Source organism: Nannospalax galili, unplaced genomic scaffold, assembly GCF_000622305.1.
Source record: "Nannospalax galili isolate Female #2095 unplaced genomic scaffold, S.galili_v1.0 scaffold146, whole genome shotgun sequence".
Taxonomy (NCBI): Eukaryota; Metazoa; Chordata; class Mammalia; order Rodentia; family Spalacidae; genus Nannospalax; species Nannospalax galili.
This window is the reverse complement of record NW_008357929.1, coordinates 8771562-8797023: the sequence shown is the minus strand read 5'-3', so window position 1 is coordinate 8797023 and position 25462 is coordinate 8771562. Positions and strand designations below refer to the sequence as shown.

At 50.7% G+C, this 25462-nt stretch overlaps 2 protein-coding genes across 7 annotated transcripts; one reads left to right on the top strand and one right to left on the bottom strand.

The window, feature by feature from the left end:
* Window positions 1–1480: 1480 nt before the first annotated feature.
* Slc2a4 (solute carrier family 2 member 4) lies at window positions 1481–22855 on the top strand. Of its 2 annotated transcripts, none has more exons than XM_017795067.2 (11): window positions 1481–1720; window positions 2982–3098; window positions 3184–3356; window positions 3453–3577; window positions 3690–3805; window positions 3916–4078; window positions 4184–4371; window positions 4561–4665; window positions 4784–4885; window positions 5662–5865; window positions 22816–22855. In XM_017795067.2, the coding sequence occupies exons 1-11, from the start codon at window positions 1688–1690 to the stop codon at window positions 22825–22827; spliced, it is 1338 nt and encodes a 445-aa protein (XP_017650556.1). In that variant the 5' UTR covers window positions 1481–1687; the 3' UTR covers window positions 22828–22855. The 2 variants fall into 2 exon arrangements, with proteins under 2 accessions (XP_017650556.1, XP_008854062.1); XM_008855840.3 differs by lacking the exon at window positions 22816–22855 and adding an exon at window positions 6343–7385.
* Window positions 8220–14540, bottom strand: Ybx2 (Y-box binding protein 2). Of its 5 annotated transcripts, XM_029557590.1 has the most exons (11): window positions 14359–14540; window positions 13940–14274; window positions 13200–13263; window positions 11817–11850; window positions 10811–10900; window positions 10406–10585; window positions 9952–10236; window positions 9662–9765; window positions 9127–9304; window positions 8707–8791; window positions 8220–8611 (listed from the first exon to the last, which is right to left on the bottom strand). In XM_029557590.1, exons 2-10 carry the CDS (start codon window positions 14196–14198, stop codon window positions 8741–8743), a joined length of 1245 nt encoding a protein of 414 aa, XP_029413450.1. In that variant the 5' UTR covers window positions 14199–14274; window positions 14359–14540; the 3' UTR covers window positions 8220–8611; window positions 8707–8740. The 5 variants fall into 5 exon arrangements, with proteins under 5 accessions (XP_029413450.1, XP_017650557.2, XP_029413452.1 ...); XM_017795068.2 differs by lacking the exon at window positions 8707–8791; XM_029557592.1 differs by lacking the exon at window positions 10406–10585.
* Window positions 22856–25462: the final 2607 nt, after the last annotated feature.

Genomic DNA, 25462 nt, shown 5'->3' with positions numbered 1-25462 from the left:
TATTTTTCTTTTTGAGACAGGGTCTCCCTGTAGCCCCAGCTGTCCTGGAACTCACTATGTAGACCAGGATGGCCTTGAACTCACAGAGATCCGCCTGCCTCTGCCTCCTGAGTGCTGGGATTAAAGGCGTGTGCCACCATACCCGACTCCATTCTGCCCCCTTTTAAGGGAAAAGGAGGGGCAGGAAGAGCAGTCAGGTCATGGTGGTCTAGACTAAAGTGGCAGTGGTACAGGTGGAAAAATCAAAGTGCAAGAGAGAAAGATGAGATCAAAACACCAATGCAGGGGAAAGGGGTGCAGAACAGGAGGACCAACCATGATTTACACCATAGAGGTGATCGTCTTAACTCATTGGGTTATGGAAATTGGGAGGACCATGTTTGTGCATGATTATGTGAACTGCACCGTCCAGGCGATAGCTAGGCACACGGGTCTGGTGCTTCAGAGAGGATGGCTAGTAACAGGTCTGAAGAGACCCCCGGCGGGAAGCCACCCTAACCCTATCCGCTAAGGCTCCTGGCCCCCTCAAGGTGGCGCTCCAGCCTTGCACTTCAGAGGCGCGTTTTCTGACCTGCCAGTTCAGTATCTTGCTTCCCTCCCAGGACAAGCCGCCCCTAGGTCGTGCCCTCTGCTGGGGTTTAGCTGGGGATCCAAAACAGGAGCTGACTCTGGAAAGCATGTCGTCCACGCGGCCAGCACATGCGTGGAGGCTCAGGGACCTCAGGGCGGGTGATGTGGCTCGCATGAGCACCTGTCCCCTGGGCCGCCTCCAGAAGCCAACACCCGGAATCGTGTAGGAAAAGGGCCAGTAGGTCGTGCCCCAACCCGGGATACAAGCAAAGCACCAACCACGGTGCCGGTCCTCAGACACACCGGGAACGGAAGTTACTGGCTGCTTGGGTCACCCTCTAGTGGGAAGCGTGTCGCGGACCCTTTAAGGCTCCATCTCCCTGCCCTCCCCCGCCTAGGACAGGCCGGGACACCCGGGACCTGACATTTGGCGGCGCCTAACGTGGGGGTCTAAAAATAGCCACCCCGGGTTACTTCAGGGCATTTTCTCAGCCCGCCACCCCGGCCCCCCTGCCCCGCGCTGTGTCTTGCTTTTGGAGTTAACCCCTCCCCTGGCCAGCGGACCCAGCCCACCCAGTCCTCCGCGACCCCGCAGGGGACCAGTCGCTGCACTAAACTGAAGGAATCTAGGGTCCAGGAATCTGGGTGGCGGACGGAGTTCTAGCACGTGGCTGGGCGGAGCCTTTTGTTCGGAGGATCCTGCAGTGGACACTCGGAGGCTGGCGGGAACCCGGGGGGCGTGTCTCGCCAAGGCCGGTAAGGGGCGTGGTCTCCCGGCTCAGCGCCACTAATTGGAGCCAAACTTTGAAGCCGCAGGCTAGTGGGGCGGGGCTTTTTGGGGTGTGCGGGCTCCTGGCCAATGGGTGCCGTGAAGGGCGTGGCCCGCGGCGGGGCGGGATGAGGTGGGACAGCATCTTTCCCCGCAGCCGGGCTCTCCAGATCCTGAACCCCGCTGCCATCAGACTCTCTGGGCTACGGCTGTGGGTCCCGCCAGGCCCCTCCATTGCGCACCGCTTCGGGACCCCGTGGCCCCTCTTCTGCCCGCCAGGCCGGGGCCTGCTACCCCAGCCGCTCCTCACCGCTGCAGCTCCCGAGCCTTCGGTTCTTCTAAAACAAGATGCCGTCGGGTTTCCAGCAGATCGGCTCTGAAGTAGGTTCAGCGTGCGGGGGCACGGGGGTCTCTGAAGACGGGGACAGGGGTCCGGCTTTTCTTGGGTTGGGGTCGCGGTTGGGGTCAGCTAGGAGGCGGTCCGTGCGCAAGCGCAGGGTTTGGAGGTGGGGGGCTGGCTATTTATACCTGTCCTAGAGAACCCGTGACTGTCTGATTACAATACCGCCAAGAGGTAGAGTGGGTCTGAGAGACTCCTCCAGGCTCAGGACACCCGCCACTGAATTCTAGTGAATCCAGAGCTCTTCTCCTTCCCTACTGTATGCAGGACTTGGGAGCACCCTGCACTCATTCGACTTGGGAAGGCAGATCCCCAGTCTCATGACCGCCTATTCAGACTCACAGGCAGTGTTTCGAGGACCTAAGTCACTTCGTAGGCCCCACCCCCACTCCTGGCCGCCCTCCAGGAGGCTGAACTTTCTCTTGGCCCTGCGGTGGGTGGAGGGGCAGAGGGGAGTGTCACCCCCCCACACACACACACACACTCCAGCTCAGGTTTCTGCCTGGAGACAGTCTGTGCCGCCAGCCATCAGCCACCACTGCCACCACCCCTCACGCCACCATCCCTCCCTCTTCCCCTGGGCATGGCTCGAACTTGCTAAAACTCCTGCCACAGCCCCTAGTTCTTGGTGGCAGCTTAGAAGCAGAGGGGAGGTCAGACTCAGACTTAGAAAGGCACCCCAGAGGAATGACCTAGATGTCCTTTTTGGAATTGCCCTTCTTGGGCCTGTTAAAGGCCTCCTGGAGTCAGCAGAGGTTCCAGAGGGAAGAGAACAGAACTCGGTGCTGATGAATAATGCTTCACTAGTCAGTTTCAAAAAACCAGCACCATCTAGAATACTGTTAACATTTTATTTTGATTTTCACAATGTTTTCACTGATGGACAAGTACTCAAGAGAGGCAACATCACTTCACAGAAGAGTAAACCTAGGTTCAGTTTAGAATGGGGAAGTGACTTACCCAAGGTCACACAAATCTATGCCTATCTCAAGGTCACAGAAAAATTCTGAGACTTAGATCCTCAAATATTTCTCTGTAATGTGGCCACAAACATCCCATTTTTCTTCCATGCCCCAGCCTGTTGGGTTCTGTTTACATTGAGATCTTTGGACAATTCCTAATATGGCCCACTTTCTCTCACCCAGTCTGTTGGATAGAGCCCAGCATCTTCATGCTCCAGCTGGGCCTGAGTCCCTGAAGCATGATTCCATGTGAAATGCCCCTTTGCTTCTGTCTGTCCAGGATGGGGAACCCCCTCAGCAGCGAGTGACTGGGACCCTGGTCCTTGCTGTGTTCTCAGCTGTGCTTGGCTCCCTACAGTTTGGCTACAACATTGGGGTCATCAATGCCCCACAGAAGGTGAGGGACCTGCTGCTGTCAGGGTGGGAGTACTTCAGAAGTGGTAGGAAGGAAAGTGCATTCACTCCTGTGTTGTTCCACCCAGGTGATTGAGCAGAGCTACAATGCAACATGGCTGGGGAGGCAGGGTCCTGAGGGTCCCGACTCCATCCCACCAGGCACCCTCACTACCCTTTGGGCTCTCTCTGTGGCCATCTTTTCTGTGGGGGGCATGATTTCCTCCTTCCTTGTTGGCATCGTCTCTCAATGGTTGGGAAGGTATGGAGCTGGAGGGCAAGGGCAGTGGGGGTGGGGGTAGGAAGGAGGGCCATAGCACAGGTGTCCTGACACAGCCCTACTCTGTGTGTCCGCCAGGAAAAGGGCTATGCTGGCCAACAATGTCCTGGCAGTGCTGGGGGGTACCCTCATGGGCCTGGCCAACGCTGCTGCCTCCTATGAGATACTCATTCTTGGACGGTTTCTCATTGGCGCCTACTCAGGTACCCATAGGTGCTATGGCTCTACCCTGTGCTGTTCTCTCCGTCACCATGCCTGGGCTTCTGGATGAGAGTGGACAGCTATCCTCAGCCCTCTCTTCTTCCTTCTTCCCAGGGCTAACGTCAGGTTTGGTGCCCATGTATGTGGGGGAAATTGCCCCTACTCATCTTCGGGGTGCCTTGGGGACACTCAACCAATTGGCTATCGTCATTGGCATTCTCGTTGCCCAGGTAAACAGGCCTGGCTTGTGGGGAGCTAGGTATGAGTTAGAGTGAACCTCTGTAACTGGGCAGGAAGAAGGCCAGAGTCCCCTATCTGTCTTCCCTACTTTCTCCTACAGGTGTTAGGCTTGGAGTCCATGCTGGGCACTGCCACCCTGTGGCCGCTGCTCCTTGGCATCACAGTGCTTCCTGCCTTCCTGCAGCTGATTCTGCTGCCCTTCTGCCCTGAGAGCCCACGATACCTCTACATCATCCGGAACCTGGAGGGGCCTGCCCGAAAGAGTGAGCTCTCACCTTGCATCTAGCCCAGGCTCACAACTTCACCCCCTCTTGCTAGCACCTGGCCTCCTCTCAGGCCCCATAAGGCCTGACATTCCCCACCCCCAGGTCTGAAGCGCCTGACGGGCTGGGCTGATGTATCCGATGCACTGGCTGAGCTGAAGGATGAGAAACGAAAGTTGGAGCGTGAGCGGCCATTGTCTCTGCTCCAGCTCCTGGGTAGCCGCACCCACCGGCAGCCCCTGATCATTGCAGTTGTGCTACAGCTGAGCCAGCAGCTCTCAGGCATCAATGCTGTACGTATGGAACAACACGGGTCAGGCACCAGCCTGGGTGAGGGTGAGGGTGAGGGTGAGGGTTGGGGGATAAGGGGAAGGGGGGGGACAAGCCACCTCCTGCATTAGCACTCAGGCTCAGTCCAGTTTGGTGTGGTTGGAACAGAGGACCAGACATTCCTGCCATCACTTTTCCTTCTTCACTTCTAGGTTTTCTATTATTCAACCAGCATCTTTGAATCAGCAGGGGTGGCACAACCAGCCTACGCCACCATAGGAGCCGGCGTGGTCAACACTGTCTTCACCTTGGTCTCGGTAACTTCCTGCCTGTAGAATGGCCCACACTACTGGCTTTACAACCTTGGATGCCCCAAGAGGTCCTGCTCTTGGTCTCTCCACCTGACTACATAACCCCCCTCAACTTTGCCCACAGGTGCTCTTGGTAGAACGTGCTGGGCGTCGGACACTTCATCTCCTGGGCCTGGCGGGCATGTGTGGCTGTGCCATCTTGATGACTGTGGCTCTGCTTCTGCTGGTGAGGCCTAGGGGCTGTGAGGCTACAGTAGTCTAACCCATGGGAATAGCCCCAAGAGGCTCTGTGGCTGGCTAGAACCACGATTTAACATTCATTTCCTGAATTCTGGGGCAGGCTGTGTGCCAAGACCATGATTATTTGGCTACAGTGTCTATGGGTTGTGCTTCTGAGTGACCCCCGCCATACTGGGCCTGCTCTGGGAGATAGCTATAACACAAGTCTAGCAGGCAAAGAGTCCCTGTGAAGCCTCAGGAGCAGTAGTTCCCAGACATATCTTCAGAGCTAAGGGGAAATCAAGTGGCATAGAAGCAAGAGAATTTTTTTTTGTCTTTTTGAGACAGGGTGACCCTGTAGTCCCAGCTGGCCTGGAACTCACTATGTAGACCAAGCTGGCCTTGAACTCAGAGATCTGCCTGTCTCTTACTCCCAAATGCTGGGACTAAAGGTGTGTGTCACCACACCCGGCTGCAAGAGAGAACAGTGTATCTGCCTTGAAACCTCCTAGAGTAACCAGCAAAATATCAGTGCTCAAAAATGCTCCAAGGTGGCCCCAACACTAAGGAGGCTGAGGCAAGAAGACCATAAGTTCAAGGCCAGCCTGGACAACATAGCGAGATCCCATCTCAAAAAAAACAACCACCTAAGCACAAAAACCAAAGGTGTTCCAGGACCTCCACTCCCCAAGATTTGGAAGATATTTCAATTCTCTGGGCTAAGAGCAAGGGGAGATCCAGAAGGGCATGAACCAAATTTTCTACCCTCCCTTCCTGGTCTAGGAGCAGGTTTCAGCCATGAGCTATGTCTCCATTATGGCCATATTTGGTTTTGTGGCCTTCTTTGAGATTGGCCCTGGCCCCATCCCCTGGTTCATCGTAGCCGAGCTCTTCAGCCAGGGGCCCCGCCCAGCAGCCATGGCTATAGCTGGTTTCTCCAACTGGACCTGTAACTTCATCGTTGGCATGGGTTTCCAGTATGTTGCGGTAGGTTCCCTACACTTTTCCCAGTTCCTCACACCAGTGGCCAGAGGGGAGGCAACTCATCCCTAGCCCCCTTGCTTTCCGTCAGAGCCTCCCAGCTCCTACAGTTGGTCTCTGTATCGCTTTGGTGGAGCTATTCCACTGGTCAAAATAGTGGGTAGAAATAGATGGGACAGCAGCAGAGATGTATTTGAAACAAACCATGGCATAACTCAGACCAGAAATAAAATTATAAACTTTATATTAATACTACAAATGGCTGGGAATCTACTCCAAATGCACTATCTTAGGATTGCAGAGGGTAAAAAACTTTCTCAATGTAAAATTTCCTTTCTGGTCATTTCCATCGCCCTCTAAATAAGCCACCTGCTTTCTATGATATGCCCAGCTCTTATTAGGGTTTTGGTTCCTGGCTTGCCTGAGGCCACCCCCCTTCCTTCCCCACCCCTCTGTCAACACCTCTTTCTCCAACTGTCTCAGGATGCTATGGGTCCCTACGTCTTCCTTCTATTTGCCGTCCTCCTGCTTGGCTTCTTCATCTTCACCTTCTTAAAAGTGCCTGAAACCAGAGGCCGGACGTTTGACCAGATCTCAGCTGCCTTCCGCCGGACTCCTTCTCTTTTAGAGCAGGAGGTGAAACCCAGCACGGAACTTGAGTACTTAGGGCCAGATGAGAATGACTGAGGGGCAGGGCAGGGTGGGAGAGCCAACTTCTCCACCCCCAGAAGCCCCCTCCTTTCCTCTGCAGCACTTTAACCCTCTTCCCCATTACCTCCAGGATGGAGAAAACTCCTGCAGCCTGTGTAGAATGGGAAGCCTGAGGGAAGGTGGATCAGGCACCGCCTCATTCCCCTTGCGTGACTCTTGGATTATTTATGTGTTGTGGTTAGGCTGTGGCCATCTGGGTAGGCTATTCTCCCCTCCTGCCTTCCTCCTGCCCCTACCCAAACTCAGCCCCAGAATACTTTAGTCCCCTTTAGAGAAGGGGGTCTGCAGGAGAGGAGATGCTACACTAAATTCAGTGGAACAAACAGAAGCTGAGAGCCTGATGTGACAAGTATTTTCCTACCAAATTTGACTCCTCCCACAATCCGGCACTTTCACTGAATTCTTGCCACATACTCTGGGTGAAGGGGGTTCTATCTTGACCCCTCCAGGGGAAAGGGCATGCTCCCAAAGTCTAGCTTCTTCTTCCCTATAGGCTCCCCACCTCCCAGGGTGAGGAAACAACAGTATATACTTAAATATGACCAGGAGTAGCAAGCACCAGTCTGTAGACTTATGGCCCTACCTGTGGCTCCCCAGGGCTGCCAACTCTTATGTTCCCTCCTGGAAGGGTACTAGACCCACAAGCTTTTGACCAACTAAGGGCAGGAGAGGATTTGAAAGGCTGCCTGTAAACACTGACTGGGAGGAGCCTTTGGGTATTTTTGTATGTTCTGAAGAACCGTAAGGAGCCAAAACCTGAGGGCTTCTGTATTAAATGTGTATACAGAGATTCATCCATAAAGTCACTGTATGAAGATGAGTGTCCTGTCATGGAGGCACTAGGGGGTGGGCTAAGACAGACAACCTGTTAAAACCACAGCTCTTCCTTTGTTCTGCCTTGGCTCAAGATCTCAGAAACCTCTAGTGTCTCAATGCTGTCACTAGTACTCCAATTTCTTTTTCACCTTTTCCCTCTGGAGACAGGGTTTTACTATGCAGCCCAAGCTGACCTTGAACTTGTGGCAATCCTCCTGCCTTAGCCCCCCAGAGTTTATAGGCATGAATCATAATGCTTTTTTTTTTTTTTTAAAAGGGAAAAAATGTTTTCTTGAGACAGTGTAGCTGTGTGGCCCAGGATTGCCTGGAACTCAGAATCCTCCTGACTCAGTCTGCTGAGTGCTAGGATTACAAGACACACTCTCACACCTGGTCCCCTACTTCCTTTTTGTGTTGTCTTTTTTGGTGTGTTTTTGAGACAGGGTCTCCCTCTAGCCCCAGCTGGCATGGAACTATGTAGAACAGGCTGGCCTTGAACTCATATCCACCTGCCTCTGCCTCCCAAAGTACTGGGATTAAAGGTGTGTGCCACTATACCTGGCCCTTACTTTCATTTTTATCCACTGCTTTGACAGTAAATACTCGGTAAACTATAATCACAAGTGCCCAGGCACTGTAGGACAGGCCTCATCCTCATTTAAAGAGACAATGAATATCAGTTATGAGGACCCTTGTCAGAACAGTTAGGGACATTAGAACAAGGAGTCAGGAGCTGACCCCGCCCACTCCACATCCCACTTCCACTGCAGGGTCTGTGGTTCAGAACTGAGTTGCCTGTGACCACTGATTCTCAAACAGAAAAGAGGCAGAGATCAAGACAACAAGAAAGCCTGCTTTTGTTTTTACTGGAGGCTCAGGTGGCACATGACAGTTCATAAAATGGCTTCAGAGGTGTGTGGGGGTCGAAAGGAAACAAAAAATAAATGGGTGGAAAAGAAAAACAATCAGGAGGAGGTAAGAGCTGGTTGGTTCCTTCTCAGCCTGACTTAGGGGCAGGAGGTGAAGCCTCTGAACAATAAGGATGGATCCCTTCCTTCAACCTTTGGTAGGGGAGAGGGGGAAAAAAAAAGAGGGAAAAAAAGCCAAAGGCTGTTCCTTTGGCCTTCCTGAGTCTCAAGGGAAAAGCTGATGTTTTGATGTCATGAATTATGGGTAAGGGGGGGAGAAGGATGCTGGGTAGAGTCAGTTGGAAACTGGCAGATACCTAAAAGCAAAACAAGGACCAATCATAAAGGATGATGTAACAAGATCCATCCCTGGCCCTCTCGGTCACTTTCCCTGAGAGGAGCAGCCACTAACCAGATGGTAGTTCTGGGTGTCCTTTAAGTTGGAATCACTCCAGTATGGTGGGGGGAGGGTCCCCACTGTTGATAGGTGCTGAAGTCTAGAGAAAAGCAGTGGCTAATTGAGACTCCTGTTTACAACCTTCTGCCTTTCCCTTTCTCATTCCTCCCCAACCAACACCCACAGTTCACAACCCCAACATCTGGGGATATGGCCTGTAGAGGGCCACCTGGGCTTCATTGCCTCTTCTGGGGTTTCCTGGTGGGTGTGATGCCTGCCAGGAGTGGACCCAGCAGGCTGAGAGGAGGGACAGGGACAAGGGAAGTAGAGGTGCAAAGACAGTAAGAAACACAGGGAAAATGACAGAAAGATGGCTGGTGGTCCTGGCCTCTGAGCCCCTAACCTCCCCCAGAGTTTTGAACAACAGATCCTTACTTCTGTGGCTATAGGCTGCCGGGGGCCAGGGGGCTGCTGCCGTCGCCGCTGGAAGTAGGGACGGTTACGTGGACGCTGGGGCTCAGGTCGGGAGCCATCAGTGGGGCCTTGGCTCGGCTGGGTCTCTCCATCCCCACCTTCTGTGGTAGGCTGTTGGGGTGGCCTAGGACGGAAAGGCCTAGAGAGAGAGAGAGAGAGAGAGAGAGAGAGAGAGAGAGAGAGCCCTAATAACCAGGCATTGGCACCCACTCTATGGGCTGTGCTGTCCAGCACTGACTTGGTAGCTATGATCTGTCTCAAAGAAATTGAAGTCCTCTTTCCCAGGCATTGTGATGAGTACTAGAGACATAGAGAGAGAGAGAGAGAGAGAGAGAGAGAGAGAGAGAGAGACCCAGACTCCAGGCATAGTACCTTTCTCCCCAGGATTCCCTCAGTTTCCCCATCCCATGAGCTCTGGGCTCTTAGAATTCTTCTGTTTTCATATGGGCCCAACACTGGTCCATTAAGGGGAAAAGTGCACCACAGAGAATCTTACCTTCGGTACCTGGGCCGGAATCTGGGTGGGGGCACCTGCTCATCTCCCTGCTGTTGGTCCCCCTCCAATGGGGCTGTCTCTTTGGATTCTTTGCCGTCAGAGCCCTGGGAATACACAAATGCCTAGGTGGGCTATAGGATCTCTCAACTGTCCCAGGGTCAGGTTAAGGTTGGCGCTTCCTGGCTCTAGGTTCTACTTCCTTTGGGGACTCTATGGTCGCTGCCCTTACAAACTCCCGACTTCTTTCCAGAATGTGGACAGCTGGCTCCCCAACTGCAACTCCCTCTCACCTCTATGGGCTGCTGCTGATTAGGGGGCCGAGGGCCTCTCACAAACCGCCTTCGATAGAAGAAGGGTGGTGGGCGACGTCGTCTGGGCCGCTGCCCTGAGTCCTCTGCCCGCTCTCCTTCGCTGCCTGGTTCTGTCCCACCAGAGGGAGCCTCTGCCACCATAGGTGGTGGGGCAGCTAGGCGAGGCCGGGGGATGAATCGGTGGAACCTACGTCGATTGGGAGCATAGCGGCTGCCCTTCACTGGCACCCCGCCAGGCCCAGTTACATTAGCAGCTTCTGCACCCTGGGGAAGTGGAGAAGGAGCAGTCAGAACTTGCCCCAATAACAAATGGACAGCATTTACTTGCCAGCATTTACTGGAGAGCCCCTTCTTTTGGCCCAAGTCCTCTATCCTGTAGCTCCTCTAAACCACTTTCTCCCCTCCCCCAAGGGGCAGTAAAGGGAGTTTGTACCCATCTGAGAAGAAACAACTTGTCCTTTAGAAATAACTGCCACATTCCCCCCAGAGTATAAAGACAGGACAGGATGAGATAGAGAAGGCCCGTCCCTCTTTCACTCCAGAGGGCTGACTGAGAAGAGTCCTGATAGGGCTGGGGTCTCGTGTAGAAAACAGACATGAAGTGCTTGGTGAACTAAAGAGAAGAAACCCAGATGTTACTGACTGATGACAGGGACATATATTCTTTAGGACATATCCTAGAACAGCCCTAGCATTAAAATAATGTCCAGGTGAGAGCACAGTCCCAATTCCCACAGTCAGAGGCAGAGCTGGTCCTAGGTGGGTCAAAGCCTAGGCTGACTTCCAGGCCACCCTCCCACAGTCCTGGCCAAACTGAACCCCATAACAGCCCCCAAACCTTCTCTCCTTCCACGACATCAAACTCCACAGTCTCCCCATCTCCAACGCTGCGCAGAAATTTCCTGGGGTTGTTTCTTTTAATAGCTGTCTGGTTTTGGGGGGGAAGTCATGAAAAAGGTGAGGGCAGCAAGACTGGATCTCTCACTCCTGCCACAGCCTCCACCCAACTCCATTTCTTTGTTACATTTAATTGGAGTCTAGGACTGGAGGGCAGAGCAAGGAGGTGGTCAAATTAGTAGGGGAGAGGGGCCTGGAGCAAAGCTCCACAGCACCACAGAAAAGTAAATGTATTAGTAGGGGGAAAGTCTTAAACTAGGGGTGGTCTGGGGGATCCATGGTAAAGTTACCACTGTCCCTGATGTCCTCCCTTCCCCCTTTACCCCTCAGGGACTTCAAAATTGGAGGCAATAGCAACTCAAAAGCAAAACAAAAGGCTGAGGTGGTCTTAAGTCAAAAAGTGAGGAAAACATACTATGCTTCTTACCTCAATCCCACTGAGCGCTCTCTCCACCAGAGCAGTGGTTCTCAAACTAGCCAGTATCAGAATCACCTGGGAGCATGTTAAAAGAGAGTGCCCGGCCCCAGCCCCACGTCTGAGGAATTCAGCAGCTTGGGGTGGGGCCTGAGAATTCAGGTGATACTGTTGCTGCTGGTGCAGGGACCACACTTTAAGACTCACTGCACCCAAGTGTCTCTGACCTTTCCCTCGGAAAATTGCCTGATTCCTTCCTGTGGTGTTAACCGGTCCCAGAAGGTGGTGAGCATGCCATGCCCTGAAGGGCAACAAGCACAATTCTGACAGTTGTTCAGCAACTCAATGCAAGTGGGACTAATGGTGGTTGATACAGGCACCTGAGGCAGATGGGAGGCCAGCTATTTCCTCATGGGCAGGCCGTTGTGAAGTTAAGAGCCAGAGAAATATATAGTGTGCAGCTAAGGGTTACAGTGAAGGCTTTCAAAGACAGGGCTGGTTCCTCCCCTCAGAAAGCCAACCTAGCTCTTACCTGGTGAACAAAGACATCCTCCTTGGTGTCATTCCTGCAGAACAGGGTGGGTCGTTAAGGGGCTGACGGTAAGGCACTCAGCTCCATTGAGGCCTCCCTAGCTGCTCATTCCTAAGATTGGTGGGCCTATCCTCTCCAGTGTTGCAATTACTTGGGGTTAGATAGGGCCAAGAGAGCAGGAAGAGCAGGCTACTAGCCACCAAGGTTCCAGAAACTGGCACAAAGAGAACTGTACCTAAAACTTCAATGAAAACTTGGACTTCATAAGTTAAAAGAGGTAGGAGGAGATGGCAAGGGTACCTTGAAGGAGCTGGGACAGCTCTTTACCTTCTACCCCAGGGGCACCTTAGAAACTGGTAGTGCTGGGTGTGACTGTCCCTGGCCAAATTCTCTCCTCCTTCAAGCCCTACAAGGTTGGAAAATTCCACTGGCTCCTTCCTTCTATGCTCAAGGAGGGGAAACAGAAGGGCCAGGGCCAGGGGTACAGAACAACTGTGAGAGGACAAGGAATCAGAACTTGCTCTCCAAACACCCACAAAACCTTATCTTCACCCTCAGCCTGGAGGGGAACCATAGCCCCCCAACCATGTAGACACACAAAATGAACAAGGGTGACCAAGAAGAAAATATTCAGCTATTCTATCACTACCTTGGCCCATTACTCTGATTTAATCCCTGGAACCCGCCTTCCCCATAACAAATGTTCCAGTTTTAAAGGACTTGGATCTGCACAAAGGTCAGCCTGCTAAGAGGGAACTAAGGCTCCCAGGAGGGCTTGGCTGGGCAGGAGCCTGGGCTGGAGAAGGACCCAGTGGGGGAGACCTGGTTCTACTCAGAATCCACTACAGCTTCTCCCAGGGCTGGGAGGGGTGGCCAACTGAGGAAAGGCAGCAGTCTCTGGACAGGCACTTTCCTCCCCCGACACCAGCCTCAGTCCCATTAGGTGAGGCAGTCAAATGAGCCACAGCTCTTCGAGGGAGGTTGTAAAGGTGTCATGAGTATTTCCCTTAACAGGAAATCAGTGAGGACCGCAGCTGGGGGCCCTGAGGTGCAAATAGCCCCAAACAATCTACCCCAAAGGCACAGCAAACTAGAACTATTGAAGCCAACTCCAGAAGGTGAGACAGAAGCTGGGAAGGTGAGGGTCACCCCTTGCCAAGTTCCTGGATCATTAATCCTGTGCTGCCCTTGAAGATGTGGATGCAGCTTCATCTTGCCAGTAAGCACACATTTGTGCTGTGGTTAAGGACTTTCAACCAGCCTCAGCTGGACATCACAACCATGTGCCTTGGCAGGGGTAGAGATGAAGTCAGGAAGGTGTCCAGTCCCACAGGCCAGTTCAGAAGACACCCGTTCCTCCCCCTCCCTGGGTTCCTTGGATACCTGTTGATGAATCCGTAACCATTCCGGACGTTGAACCATTTGACAGTGCCCAGGACTTGGATTGCTGCCAGGCAGAGATGTGGTAGGGACAGTAAGATGGGGTGAGGAGGGGGGAAGAGATGGAGTTGGGCTGAGATGAGACAAAACTAAATCTAGTATCTAACCTGCCTCCCTATTAAGCTTCAAGTCAAGCAGATTTCACTAGTAGCGCAAGTATTCTTGTCCTAGTTCCAACAAGTGGAATCACCCACACAAGAAGGGCTTGAGGCTTTCAAAACCTACATCTAAGTCACGTTCCTCACATCCTAGAAATCCAAGCCCTTCATCTAGAACCGGGTACTCACCTGGGCCAAAAAGTGCCACCCTCAGGGTCAAAACTCAAGAGCCTCGCGAGCCCTCCCAAAGTTAAGGATTCCCACTGCACCTGCTTCCCAGGCTCAGAGGTTTAGCTAACTGGAACCCGAGTCACCTAGACCAAGGCTCCCGCCGCGGGGGCGTGGCCAAGTCTTGAGGCTTTATTTTGCTTCCGAGACTCTAGATGGACCTGCCGGACCTGCCCTCCCACCAGGAAGGCGCAGCAGGATTTCCCACCAGGGGGATCCACTTAGTTTGTCCTGCAGCTCCCTGGCCGGTTAGTCCTTCGGGTTTCAGCGCCAGGCCTACCTTCGGCTTTCCAAACCCTGCCGCCCCTCCCCCAGCCCGCCACCCCTCAGAGCAGCCCTAGCGCGCGCCCCCCTCACCCAGCACCGGCTTGTCCGCCTGACTCTGGGCCGGGGGCGCGGGAGTCCCCGAGGCCGCCGTCGCCGGGTTGCCAGGGGTGCGAGGGCCGGGCGCTGAGGGGGTCCCAGCAGCGGGGCCAGAGGCGGCTCCGCCCCCGCCGCCCGCCCCGCCGCCTGCTTTCTGAGGCTCTCCCGCGGGCACAGGTACTACCACCGCTACCACCCCTGCCGCCGTCGCGGGCGCCGCTGTCGCCACCACCGCCGCCTCCGCCTCGCTCATCCCGCCGGGTCCAGTACCGGCCCCCGCCACCACCTCCTCCTCCGCCGCTGCCACCACCACCGCCCGGGCTCGCGGAGCCACGCCCCCCGGGGCCCCGCCCCGGCCCCCCCCCCCCCCCCCCCCCCCCGCCGCTGCCCCCCCCCCCGCCCGGGCTCGCGGCCCGGCCCCCCCGCTCGGTCCTCGCGCCCCGAGCCTTGCCCGCACGCCGGCAGCCGGCCCTGGGCGGAGGCCAATCGCAGCCTGCGGCCCCGGCGCGCTCAGGTCCCGCCTACCGGCCGCAGGCCAATCCCCGCGGCACAGCCCCGCCAGGCCCGCACTGCCACCCCGCCTCCCGGACTTCGCTTGGTGGTCTAAGCCCCCGCCTGCGGCGCCGTTTGTACACCTGGGCCCCACCCCTCCGCCGTCAGCTGACGCGCTCCGCGATCCCCATTGGCCACCCCGCCCCTCTTCCCTCCCCCCCTCCGCCCTTTTCCACCCGCCGCGGGAAATCAAACCGGCTGGTCGCGCCCCAACGGCCCACCTGGCTTCTGTGCGCCTGGCGGGGCCTGGGCGAGCCTCCATGGTTGCCCTGGTGACCTGCTTGGGGGTGGCGGTCAGCACCCTCAGTTCTGGCTGCGCCGTGCATACCCTCCTGGCCCGAGCAGTGCTCAAGTACCGGGGTTTATTCCCGGCCAGTACCCCAGATGCCTTCTCCCCAGAGACTGTCCCCGCACACCCCCGACCTGCAGTATCCAAGGGCAGGCTAGAAAACACCGGAAGAAACAGCTTTCCTAGCTCCCAGCAGTTATCCCCAGCAGAGGCCCCGCATAAAGATTTTTTATATTTTTAGGCTCCGAGTACCGCAGCCTGACCTTGAACTCCTGATCCTCCTGCTTTCTCGCCTGCCGGAGTGCAAGAGGAGTGCCTCGAGTTCAAGTCAGTCTTGGTCACATCTTGAGTTCCAGGACAGCCTGGGCTACAGGTGGAGGCTGTCTCAAGATATAGAAGAAAGGAAAAGAGAAACAAAGACACAAAACAAGAAAACAAAGTTGAGAAGCGCAGCTCTTCCCGAGTTTCAATAAATGTATCCATTCTTGTAGCAACACCCTAATTAAGATGTGTTCTAAACTTTTAGGCTGGGTATGTTGAATCACACCTGTTATCTCAGCACTTGGGAGGCTGAGGCTGGAAGGATCTCCACTAATTCGAGGACAGCCAGGGGAGATCTTGTAAATTAAAAAAAGGATACGTTCTATTTTTGTCCTAGGAAGCGCCCTCGAGCCTCTCCCGGACACCACAATCCTGATGTCTGCCACCCCAGACTACTTTCAGATTCTCCCACGCCCAGGATGGCAGGACCCCTGGCTCCCCCGGGTCTCTTTGGTCCATGCAGTTTCCTTGGAATTCACCCTCGCTGTCTCTGGGGGTGGTTCTCTTCAGGTATCAGTTTACAAGACGCTCCTCACTATTTCTTAGGATACTCTTTTAATCTAAGGAGATGATCTTGGCCATTTGCTTATTTCCTTTAATCCTCTAAACACACTAGGCAGTGAACTCCACAGCAAGAGGAACTTGGTAGAGATCCCTGACTTCAGGAACAACACAACCGCTCCACTTATTGAATAAGCATTGATGGTTCCCAGTTGAAGCTGAGTAGTCTCGGGATTAAGTATAGGAAGATTAGGCGCTTCAGTCCCCCTCCCAAAGTCACTCCTCCGGGGGGGGGGGGTTCCTCTTCTACCTGGGAGGACGCGGGCGACACTGGGCAGCTCTTATTTTTAGCCTGGACAGAGCACCCACGAGTAGCACGTGTGCTCCTGTGCCTGCTCTGAGCGCCCCACGTGCTCTCTTCTGGTGCCAAGGTTCCTGGCCTGCGCCCTGTTGTTTCTCCCTGTCCCAGCGCGCCCTCTGCCGGCCGCTCCTGGAGTCCACCTACTCCCAATTGCTGCCAGGCTCTATCAGCAAATCTGCCCCCTATCCCAACCCTCAAGTTCTTTCAGAGCTGAGGGTTGTGCTTTCTAGGGCAGCAGGCACCCTGAAGAGAAAAAAAAAAAAGAGAGGCAAGAAAACAGCTAGGTCTCCAGGCGAGGCAGTGAGGTGTGCAAAAATGACCACCCCTTCTTTACACTGTTAAGGACCGATATCCCTGTGTCTAGACCTGACATCCAAGAAGAGGGAGATCCAGGCTGGGAAAGGCTGTCAAGATTATCTCAGGGCTGCAACAGAAGAATCGTATGGAAGGGATGGAGGAGTTCAAGTGTGGACTGATTAGCTCTGAGTTCCAGGGTGAGGTGAGAGGAAGGTCACAGGAAGAGATGAGCCTTTTTGTACTAAGATTAAGAACATGCTGGCCAAAGGCTGGTGATGTAGCTCAGTTGGTAGAGGACTTGTCTATTACGCACAAAGCCCCAGGTTTGATCCCAGCACCCTATAACCTGGTCATGGTGGTACACACCTGTAATCCCAGCATTTGGGAGGTAGCCTGCACTACCAGCCCTGGCTCTGGCGCTCTCTCTCTCTCTCTCTCTCAATAATTTTTTTTCTTTTTGTCTTTTTGAGACAGGGTCTCTCTGTAGCCCCAGCTGGCCTGAAACTCGCTATGTAGACCAGGCTGGCCTTGAACTTACAGAGATCCACCTGCCTCTGCCTCCCAAGTGCTAGAATTAAAGGTATGTGCCACCACGACAGCTATTTTTTTTAATGTGTATGAGTGTGATGCCTACACATATGTAAGTGTACCCATGTCACGCAGTTCTGGTGGAGAACAGAAGAGGATAACAGATAACCCTGGAACTGAAGTTACAGATGGTTGTTAGCCACCATGTGAGTGCTGGGATTCAAACCCAGGTCTTCTGCAAAAGCCAGTGCTCTTAACTGCTAAGAGGCTCCATTTTCTTAACAGACATACTGCGTCTATTTGTCCTAGGGTGTGTGTGGTCCAGGACATTGAACCCAGAGCCTCACCAATGCTGAGTAACTCTCTGCCATTGAGCTCTATATCCCCCAGCTTTCTAGCCCAACTGTTTACTTTTTAAAAAAAAAATTGTTATTTTAATTTTAGGTATATGAGTGTATTGCCTGTATGTATGTAAGTGTACCATGTCATGCAGTGTCCATGAAGGTCAGGAGAGAGTATTGAATCCCCTTGAACTGGTGTTACAGTTGTTAACTGTCATGTGGGTGCTGGGATTTGAACCCAGGTCTTCTGCAAAGAGCAGCCAATACTTATAACCCCTGAGCCATCTGTCCAGCCCCCCCCCCCTTTTTGAGACAAGATCTCACTAAGTGCTTAGGTTAGCCTTTAATCTTCCTGTAGCCCAGGCAGATCTTGAACCTTTGACCTTCCTGCCTCAGTCTCCTGAGTAGCCGGCATTCCAGGCCTTAGCTACTAGGCCCACCTTAATCCTCTTTTGATTTTATCAGGTGAAGCATGCCTCTCACTTCCACACTCCAACTTTGCCTGCCTCTTTATGCCTTTCCTTTTATGGTTTGTTCTATCCTAGCTCCAACATCTCTTTCTTTTTCCCACCTCTGAATTAGGTTATCTCTATTCAGCCAGAAATAGTCACCCTTTAGTGCCCATTTCCCATATCCTCCCATATAGAACAGTCATCCTTGGATGCTAAGGCTTAGCACATCAGAGGTTAATACTGGTAGTAACTACTTTAGATATTTCAAAGATTAAAGAGGGAGCATCACTTCTGTCCCCTAGCAACACAAACTCCTAGCAACTTTCTTTTTGTAGCACAAATCAGTTTCTTCTCCTCTCTTCCCTTTGGTTGGAGGGGAGTAGAGAAGATGGAGTGTCTCTGTGTGCTCTACCATGCCTAGCTTCCTTTCCTGTCTTCTAAAAACTGCTCTCTTATTTCTTATCTGCTAAATTGTCCCATATTCTTTTTTTAATATTTTATTTATTTATTTATTTATCCATGCAGCATTGTGTACAGGGGCAGATGTAGTGGCAACAAGTCTGAGAAGCAATGAGAGCTGCTATAGTCCCTAGAATGTGACCTGGGGTTGGGGGATGCTTGGTCACCAGCCTTCCTAGCTCCTGGCTGCATGCTTTTCAAACCCTATTTATTTATTTTTGGTCTTTTGAGACAGGGTCTCCCTGAGCCCCAGCTGTCCTGGAACTCACTATGTAGACCAGGCTGGCCTTGAACTCACAGAGATCCGCGTGCCTCTCCCTCTTGAGTGCTGGGATTAAAGGCATGCGCCACCACGCCTGGCATATTATTTTATTTATTATTTTTATTTTATGAGTATGCCTGTACTCCCTGTGCGTCAGTGAGTGCACCTGCGTCATGCAATGCCCTTGGAGGACAGAAGAGGCTGTCGGATCCCCTGGAACTGGAGTTACAGACAGTTGTTAGCTACCATATGGGTACTGGGATTCAAACCGGGTCTTCTGCAGGAACAGTCAGTGTTCTTAACCACTGAGCCATCTCTCCAGCCCCCCCATATTTTTAATATTTTATTTATTTATTATTTATTTATTTTATGTGTATGAGTGTATTGCCTGCATGCATGTAAGTGCACCATGTTGTGCAATACCCAGGCCTCAGATCCCCTGGAACTGGAGTTACAGATGGTTGTTAGCCACCATGTGGGTGCTGGGAATCCAACCCAAGTCCTCTGTAAGAGCATCCAATGCTCTTAACCGCTGAGCCATCTCTCTAGCCACATTGTCCCATATTCTAACCCCTATACTTTCCTTTTCCACTCACTCCTTAGTTGCTCTCACCTCTGCCTTCCTCTTTGCTAGCTCTGCTAGCACTCTGCCAGATCCTTGACCCTTTTCAACCTCCTCTGCTTGGTTCCATCTGTTATATCTGATAGCCTTACTTGACATGCCTTTCTGGGAACCTCTATCTTGTATTTTTCTTTTTACCTGCTAGTAATACACATAGAAGCCAGGGGTGGTGGTGCACACCTTTAGTCTCAGCACTTGGGAGGCAGAAGCAGGTGAATCTCTGTGAGTTCAAGGCCACCCTGGTCTGCATAGTGAGTTCCAGGCCAGCTGGGGCTACAGGGAGACCCTGTCTCAAAAAAGACAAAACAAAACAAAACAACAACAACAAAAAACCACAATAGAAATTTATTCCTCATAATTCTGGAAATTCAAGATCCAGGTAGGTTCAGTGTCTGTTAAAGGGCTTGAGTTCTGCTTCCAAGAAGGTACCTTGCACACTGTCCTCACATGGCAGAGGAATTAAAGGGCATAAAGGGGTTCTATGCTAGTTCTCTACAGCTTTCATAAGTTAATCCATTGAGGTCTGGAGTGATGGCTCAGCACTTAAGAACACTAGAGGCTCTTGCAGAGGACCCAGGTTCAATTCCCAGCACCTATGTGGTAGCTAAAAAAACTCTAACCCAGGGCCAGGTGTGGTGGCACACGCCTTTAATCCCAGCACTTGGGAGGTAGAGGCAGGTGGATCTCCGTGAGTTCGAGGCCAGCCTGTTCTACATATTGAGTTCCAGGCCAGCTGGGGCTACAGGGAGACCCTGTCTCAAAAAGACCAAAAAAACAAAACAAAAACAAAAAACCCAAAACTCTAACTCCAGTCCCAGGGGCATCCAAAGCTCTCTTCTGACCTCCTCGAGCATTGCATGACACAAATGCACTTAGATACATGCAAGCAATACACTCATACACATAAAATAATAAGTAAAATATTTTTAAAATTAATTAATTGCTGGGCGTGGTGGCACACTCCTGTAGTCCCAGCACTTGGGAGGCAGAGGCAGGTGGATCTCTGTGAGTTCAAAGCCAGCCTAGCCTACATAGTGAGTTCTAGGACAGCTCGGGCTACAGGGAGACCTTGTCCCAAAAAATTTTAATTAATTAATTAGGGGGCTGGAGAGATGGCTCAGCAGTTAAGAGCACTGACTGCTCTAGCTGAGGACCCAGGTTCGATTCCCAGCACCCACATGGCAGCTACGAACCGTCCTTAACTCCAGTTCCAGGGGAATCTGAAGCCCTCTTCTGACCTCCGAGGCATTGCATGACACGGGTGCACTCACATACATGCAATACACTCATACACATAAAATAAAAATAAAATATTAACATTAATTCGCTGGTAATGGCAGAGAAGAATTACCATTTATTGAGTACTCCCTATGTGTTCAATAGTAAGCTAAACAGTTTGGATACATTAGGTTATTTGATGCCTGCAATAATCCTGGGAAGTGGTTACTGTTAATTTTATCTCCCCGCCCTCTTTTTTCCCCCCAGTGTTAGGAATCAACCCACGGCCTTACACATGCTAAGTAAGTACACTACCACTGAGCTATATTCACAGTCATACAGTCACTGTTTTTTTTTATCTGTTTGGTTTGGGATTTGATTTTTTTTACATGTATTTTATTTATTTGTTGGTGTATATGTATGCATGAATGCCATAGTGCTCATGTGGATGGCAGAGGACAACTTGCAGGAGTCACTTCTCTCCTTCTACCATGCGGGTTCAGGGGATTGAACTCAGGTCAAAAGGTTTAGTGACAAGTGCCTTTTTAATCATTGAGCCATCTCACTGGTCCTGGTTTTTGTCTTTTGAGACAGGGTCTCATATAGCCTAGACTGGCCTTCAACTTGTAACCCTTCTACTTTGACCTTCCAAGTGCTTAGGTCACAGCCCTGTACCACCAGGCCTGACAGGGTTGTTTTAAGATTTATTAATTTTGGGGATGGAGAAATGGCTCAGCACCTTAGGAGTATTTGCTGTTCTTGCAGAGAACCTGGGTTCAGTTTCCATCACCCAAGTGGTGGCTAACAACCACAACTCATCCAACACCCTTTTCTGCCCTCCACAGGTGCACTTACATACATGTAGGCAAGACACTCATACACAACAAATACAAGCTGGGCATGGTGGTGCACACCTTTAAAGCCAGCACTTGAGAGGCAGGTGGATTTCTGTGAGTTCAAGGGCAGTCAGGCCTCCCTGTCTCAAAAAACAAAAAACAAAACAACAGAAAAAATAAATAAATAAATAAATAAATAAATAGGGGCTGAAGGGATGGCTCAGCAATTAAGAGCACTGATTGGTCTTGCAGAGGACCCGAGTTCGATTCCCAGCACCCACATGGCAGCTAACAACCATCCATAACTCCAGTTCCACATTCTAAGGAAGGATCCAATGCCCCCTCCAACCTCTGTGGACATTGCACAACAGGATGCACCCTACCTACATGCAAGCAATACAGTCATACACATTAAATAAAAATAAAATATTTTTTTCTTTTTTTTGGTCTTTTTGAGACAGGACCTTCCCTATAGCCCCAGCTGGCCTGGATTCACTATGGAAATCAGGCTGGGTTTGAACCCACAGAGATTCGCCTGCCTCTGCCTCCCAGAGTGCTGGGATCAAAGGCATGTGCCACTATAACCAACATTAAAAAAAAAATCTTAAAAAAAAAAAGCCGGGTGTGATGGTGCATGCCTTTGATCCCAGCACTCGAAGAGGCAGAGACAGAGGCAGGTGGATCTCTGTGGGTTCAAGGGCAGCCTGGTTTACAAAGTGAGTTCCAGGCCAGCTACAGGGAGACCCTGTCTCATAAATAAATAGATAAGTAAATAAATAAATAACATTCATTTTTAAAATGTTAGAAGTATTTATTAATCGTATTTATATGTGTGTGTGTATGTGTGTGTGTGTGTGTGTGTGTGTGTGTGTGTGTATCAGCATAAGTGTATGTTCCAGTGTGAATGTGTGAAGAGAAAAGAGTATTGGATTCCTCTAAGCTGGAATTGTAGATATTTGCAGAATACCAGGTTGTTATAAGGTGCTAGGGTACAAACTCAAATCCTCATGATTTGTAATAGGCACTCACTAAGTTATCTTTCCAGTTAGTTTTTGGTGTTTTGTTTTATTTTGAGGCAGGGTCTCCCTGTAACCCCACCTGGCCTAGAATATTCACTATGTAGATCAGGCTGGCCTCTTACAGAGATCCACCTCCCTTTGCCTCTTGAGTGCTGGAATTAAAGGCATGTGCCACCATGCCAACTATTTTTGTTTGTTTATTTGTTTTGAGACATGGCCTTGGGCTGGAGAGATGGCTTAATGGTTAAGAGATATGGCCTTGTTATGTAGCCCAGTCTGAAACTCACCATGTGGCCCATACTAGCCTTGAACTGAAGATCTTTCATCAACCTCCTGAATGCCAAGATTAAGGCATGTACCTCCATATCCAGCCTGAAGAGCCATCCCCAATTTCCAGAGATGAAGAGTAAGGTGTAGTAAAGTTAGGCAGGAAGCCTAAAGTCACAAAACTGGGGACAAGCCCAGCTGAGATTCAAATTTTCATCAGTCTAACTCAAGAGTCAAAATTTCTCAGGGCTAGAGAGATATTTCAGCAGTTAGAAGCACTGGCTGCTCTTGCAGCAGACCTGGGTTCAGTTCCTAGCACCCACATAGTGGCTAACAACTGTCTGTAACTCCAGTTCTGGGGGATCCAACACCCTCTTCTGACCTTGGGCATTGCAGGACATGGGTGCACCTATCTACATGCAAGCATAATACTCATACACGTAAAATGAATAAAAAATGTTTTAAGAGTCAAAATTCTACATTCCATTATACTAACCACATTTTTCATATTCCTCATTAATACCTTGTTTTTGTGTTTCTTCTAGGTCTTTCCATAGGTCAGGCTTTTGCTTTTGAACTAAATACCTAGAAAGACTGTGAGAGCCAGCAAGATGGCTCAGCCTATAAAGGTACTTGCCACCAAGCCTGACAATCTGAGTTCAACTCCTGGGACCCACATGGCAAAAGGAAAGAACTGGCCTCTGCAAGTTGCTCTCTGACCAAATTGTTCTCTGACATGCATGCACACGTGTGTATGTGTATGTCCCTCCCCCATATACATATACAATAAGTGAATAAATTAAAGAAATTGTCATAAAAGCCTTGTTGGCTTCAGATCGCTCTGTTCCTTTCCCTGGCCCAGGATTTAGGAAAGATACTGACCTCACTAGCTAGTTCAGTGGACATGTTTTTGTCCTTATCCCTCTTCTGTATATGTGGCAGATGCAACCATTTCCTTCTCAGATTTGTTCACTGATTCCTTAACCTTCTTGCTTTCTACAGGCTTGAGTCCCAGCTCCTCCAGTCTTCTAACTATAATTCCCAGAGGCCTCCCTTACTCCCATACCATCCATGTGACCTGGTTAGAAGTTGAGTCTTGTCCCTTTTAGCTCAGACATCCTCCAGAGCTGCTAGCTGAAAATCTCTAGAATCTCCTGCCTTGGTGAAGGCCACCACCACATTTGGATGAGAGACCTAAGAATCCACCTTGACACTTACCTCCTTCCTCACCTTCTGGATCACAATCTCTAAATCCTGTCCATCCTTCATGCTTTTTCCATTATCTAGCCCCATCCTAATCCACACCACTGGCATCTCTCACCTGTATGACAGCAACAGCTCTGCCTACTTATTTGCCCCCAATAGGAGCCCCCAGTCCATTTTCAGTGAGGTACCTCAGCGCACAGTAGCCCCTCCAGTCATTCTGACTTCCTACTCTGTTGTTTTTACTATTGTATTCATTAGCACTTGGTATTTTCATGCCTGTATTTTCTTTTGTTTTCTTATGGAAACTGGGGATCAAACCCAGGGGCCTGGGCTTGCTAGGCAAGCTCTTTACTACTGAAACCCCATATCAGCAGTATCCAATCCACGGCATATGGGTCCCATATGACCCAGGATAGCTATGAATACAGCCCAACACAAAATTGTAAGCTTACTTAAAACATTAAGAGCTCTTTGGAATTTTAGTGGGGGAGGGAATAACTTGATTATGTGGTTCTCAAGTATGAAATTTGTAGGTGAAAATGCTGTGTTGCAGTGTTATGCAAAATAAACATGTGTATGCTCTTTCTGTCTGTATGCATGTATAACCAGGGATGTACAGATTTCATCATGGTATCCTCCAAGGCAGACAGTAGAATTGGCAATGTTACATGTTACATTGCTTGTGGTGATTTGGCAAACAAAACAGTAATTATCAATAATTTTTTAAAAATATTTTATTATTTTTATTTTATGTGTATGTGTGTATTGCCTGCATGTAGGTGAGTGCACCTGTGTCATGCAATGCCCGAGGAGGACAGAAGAAGCTGTTGGATCCCCTGGAACTGGAGTTAGCTGCCATGTGGGTGCTGGGATTCGAACCCGGGTCTTCTGCAAGAACAGTGTTCTTAACCACTGAGCCATCTCTCCAGCCCCCAATATCAATAATATTTTTAATATACCATTATTATAAACAGTACGTGTTTGATGTTAAATGTTAGTTAGAAGATAGGTAGATTTGGGTTTTGTTTTGTTTTGTTTTGTCTTTTTTGAGACAGGTCTCCCTGTAGCCCCAGCTGACTTGGAACTCCCTAGAACTCACAGAGATCTGCCTGCCTCTGCCTCCCAAATGCTGGGATTAAAGGCCTGTGCCACCACACCCGGCTTTTTGTTTGTAAGTTTTTTTTGAGAGAGATCACGGTATAGCCCCAGCTGGCCTGGAACTTGCTATGTAGGCCAGGCTGGCCTCCATCTCACAGATATTCACCTGCCTCTACAGAGGTCTGCCCCACCATACCCAGCAAGTAAGTATTATTTAATTTTTAAAGGCCCTCCCACAACATGGCTGTAACTCAAGCATTTCCCACTGTGCCTTACAATTGAGCCCCACTTTGGGCTGCAGCAGCAGCTGAGAGTGTAAGGGCCCAAACCTTGTTTTCTATTTTCTTGTCAATTAATTTTCATAATAAATGTAAATACAGTCCCTTATCTCTTATTATTTATTAAATATTTATTATTTTTATTTTCTGTCTCTGAGTGTATTGCCTGCATGTATGTAAGTGCACCCTTGTCATGCAATGCCCAAGGAGGTCAGAAGAGGGCGTCAGATCCCCTGGAACTGGAGTTACAGATGGTTGTAGCTGCCATGTGGGTGCTGGGAACCAAACCCAGGACTTCTAAAAGAGCAGACAATACTCTTAGCCCCTCAGCCTTATTGTTATTATTTAAAAATCCCAGCTGGGCATGGTGGTACATGCCTTTAATCCCAGCACTTGGGAGGCAGAGGCACGTGGATCTTTGTGAGTTCAAGGTCAGCCTAGTCTACATAGTGAGTTCCAGGACAGCTGGGGCTACAAGGAGACCCTGTCTCAAAAAGACAAAAAAAAAGAAAAAAATCCCACCAAGGCTTCTACAATATTACAAAAGAAAACAGAACCCCCCCCAAAAGTAAAATTATGGATGAAGAAAGGTTGTTCAATGAAAAGTGAA

What these genes read in the sequence shown, in the direction of transcription:
- Ybx2 (XM_017795068.2), bottom strand. Translation starts at nt 14,198, where the DNA reads ATGAGCGAGGCGGAGGCGGCGGTGGTGGCGACAGCGGCGCCCGCGACG. An exon ending in TTCCGGCCCAGGTACCGAAG is followed by an intron (nt 9,305 to 9,661) that starts GTAAGATTCTCT and finishes CTCTCTCTCTAG; the next exon opens with GCCTTTCCGTCCTAGGCCAC. An exon ending in GGCAGCCTATAGCCACAGAA is followed by an intron (nt 8,612 to 9,126) that starts GTAAGGATCTGT and finishes TTTTGCTTTTAG; the next exon opens with GTATCTGCCAGTTTCCAACT.
- Slc2a4 (XM_008855840.3), top strand. Translation starts at nt 1,688, where the DNA reads ATGCCGTCGGGTTTCCAGCAGATCGGCTCTGAA. An exon ending in TCCAGCAGATCGGCTCTGAA is followed by an intron (nt 1,721 to 2,981) that starts GTAGGTTCAGCG and finishes CTGTCTGTCCAG; the next exon opens with GATGGGGAACCCCCTCAGCA. An exon ending in GTCTCTCAATGGTTGGGAAG is followed by an intron (nt 3,357 to 3,452) that starts GTATGGAGCTGG and finishes TGTGTCCGCCAG; the next exon opens with GAAAAGGGCTATGCTGGCCA.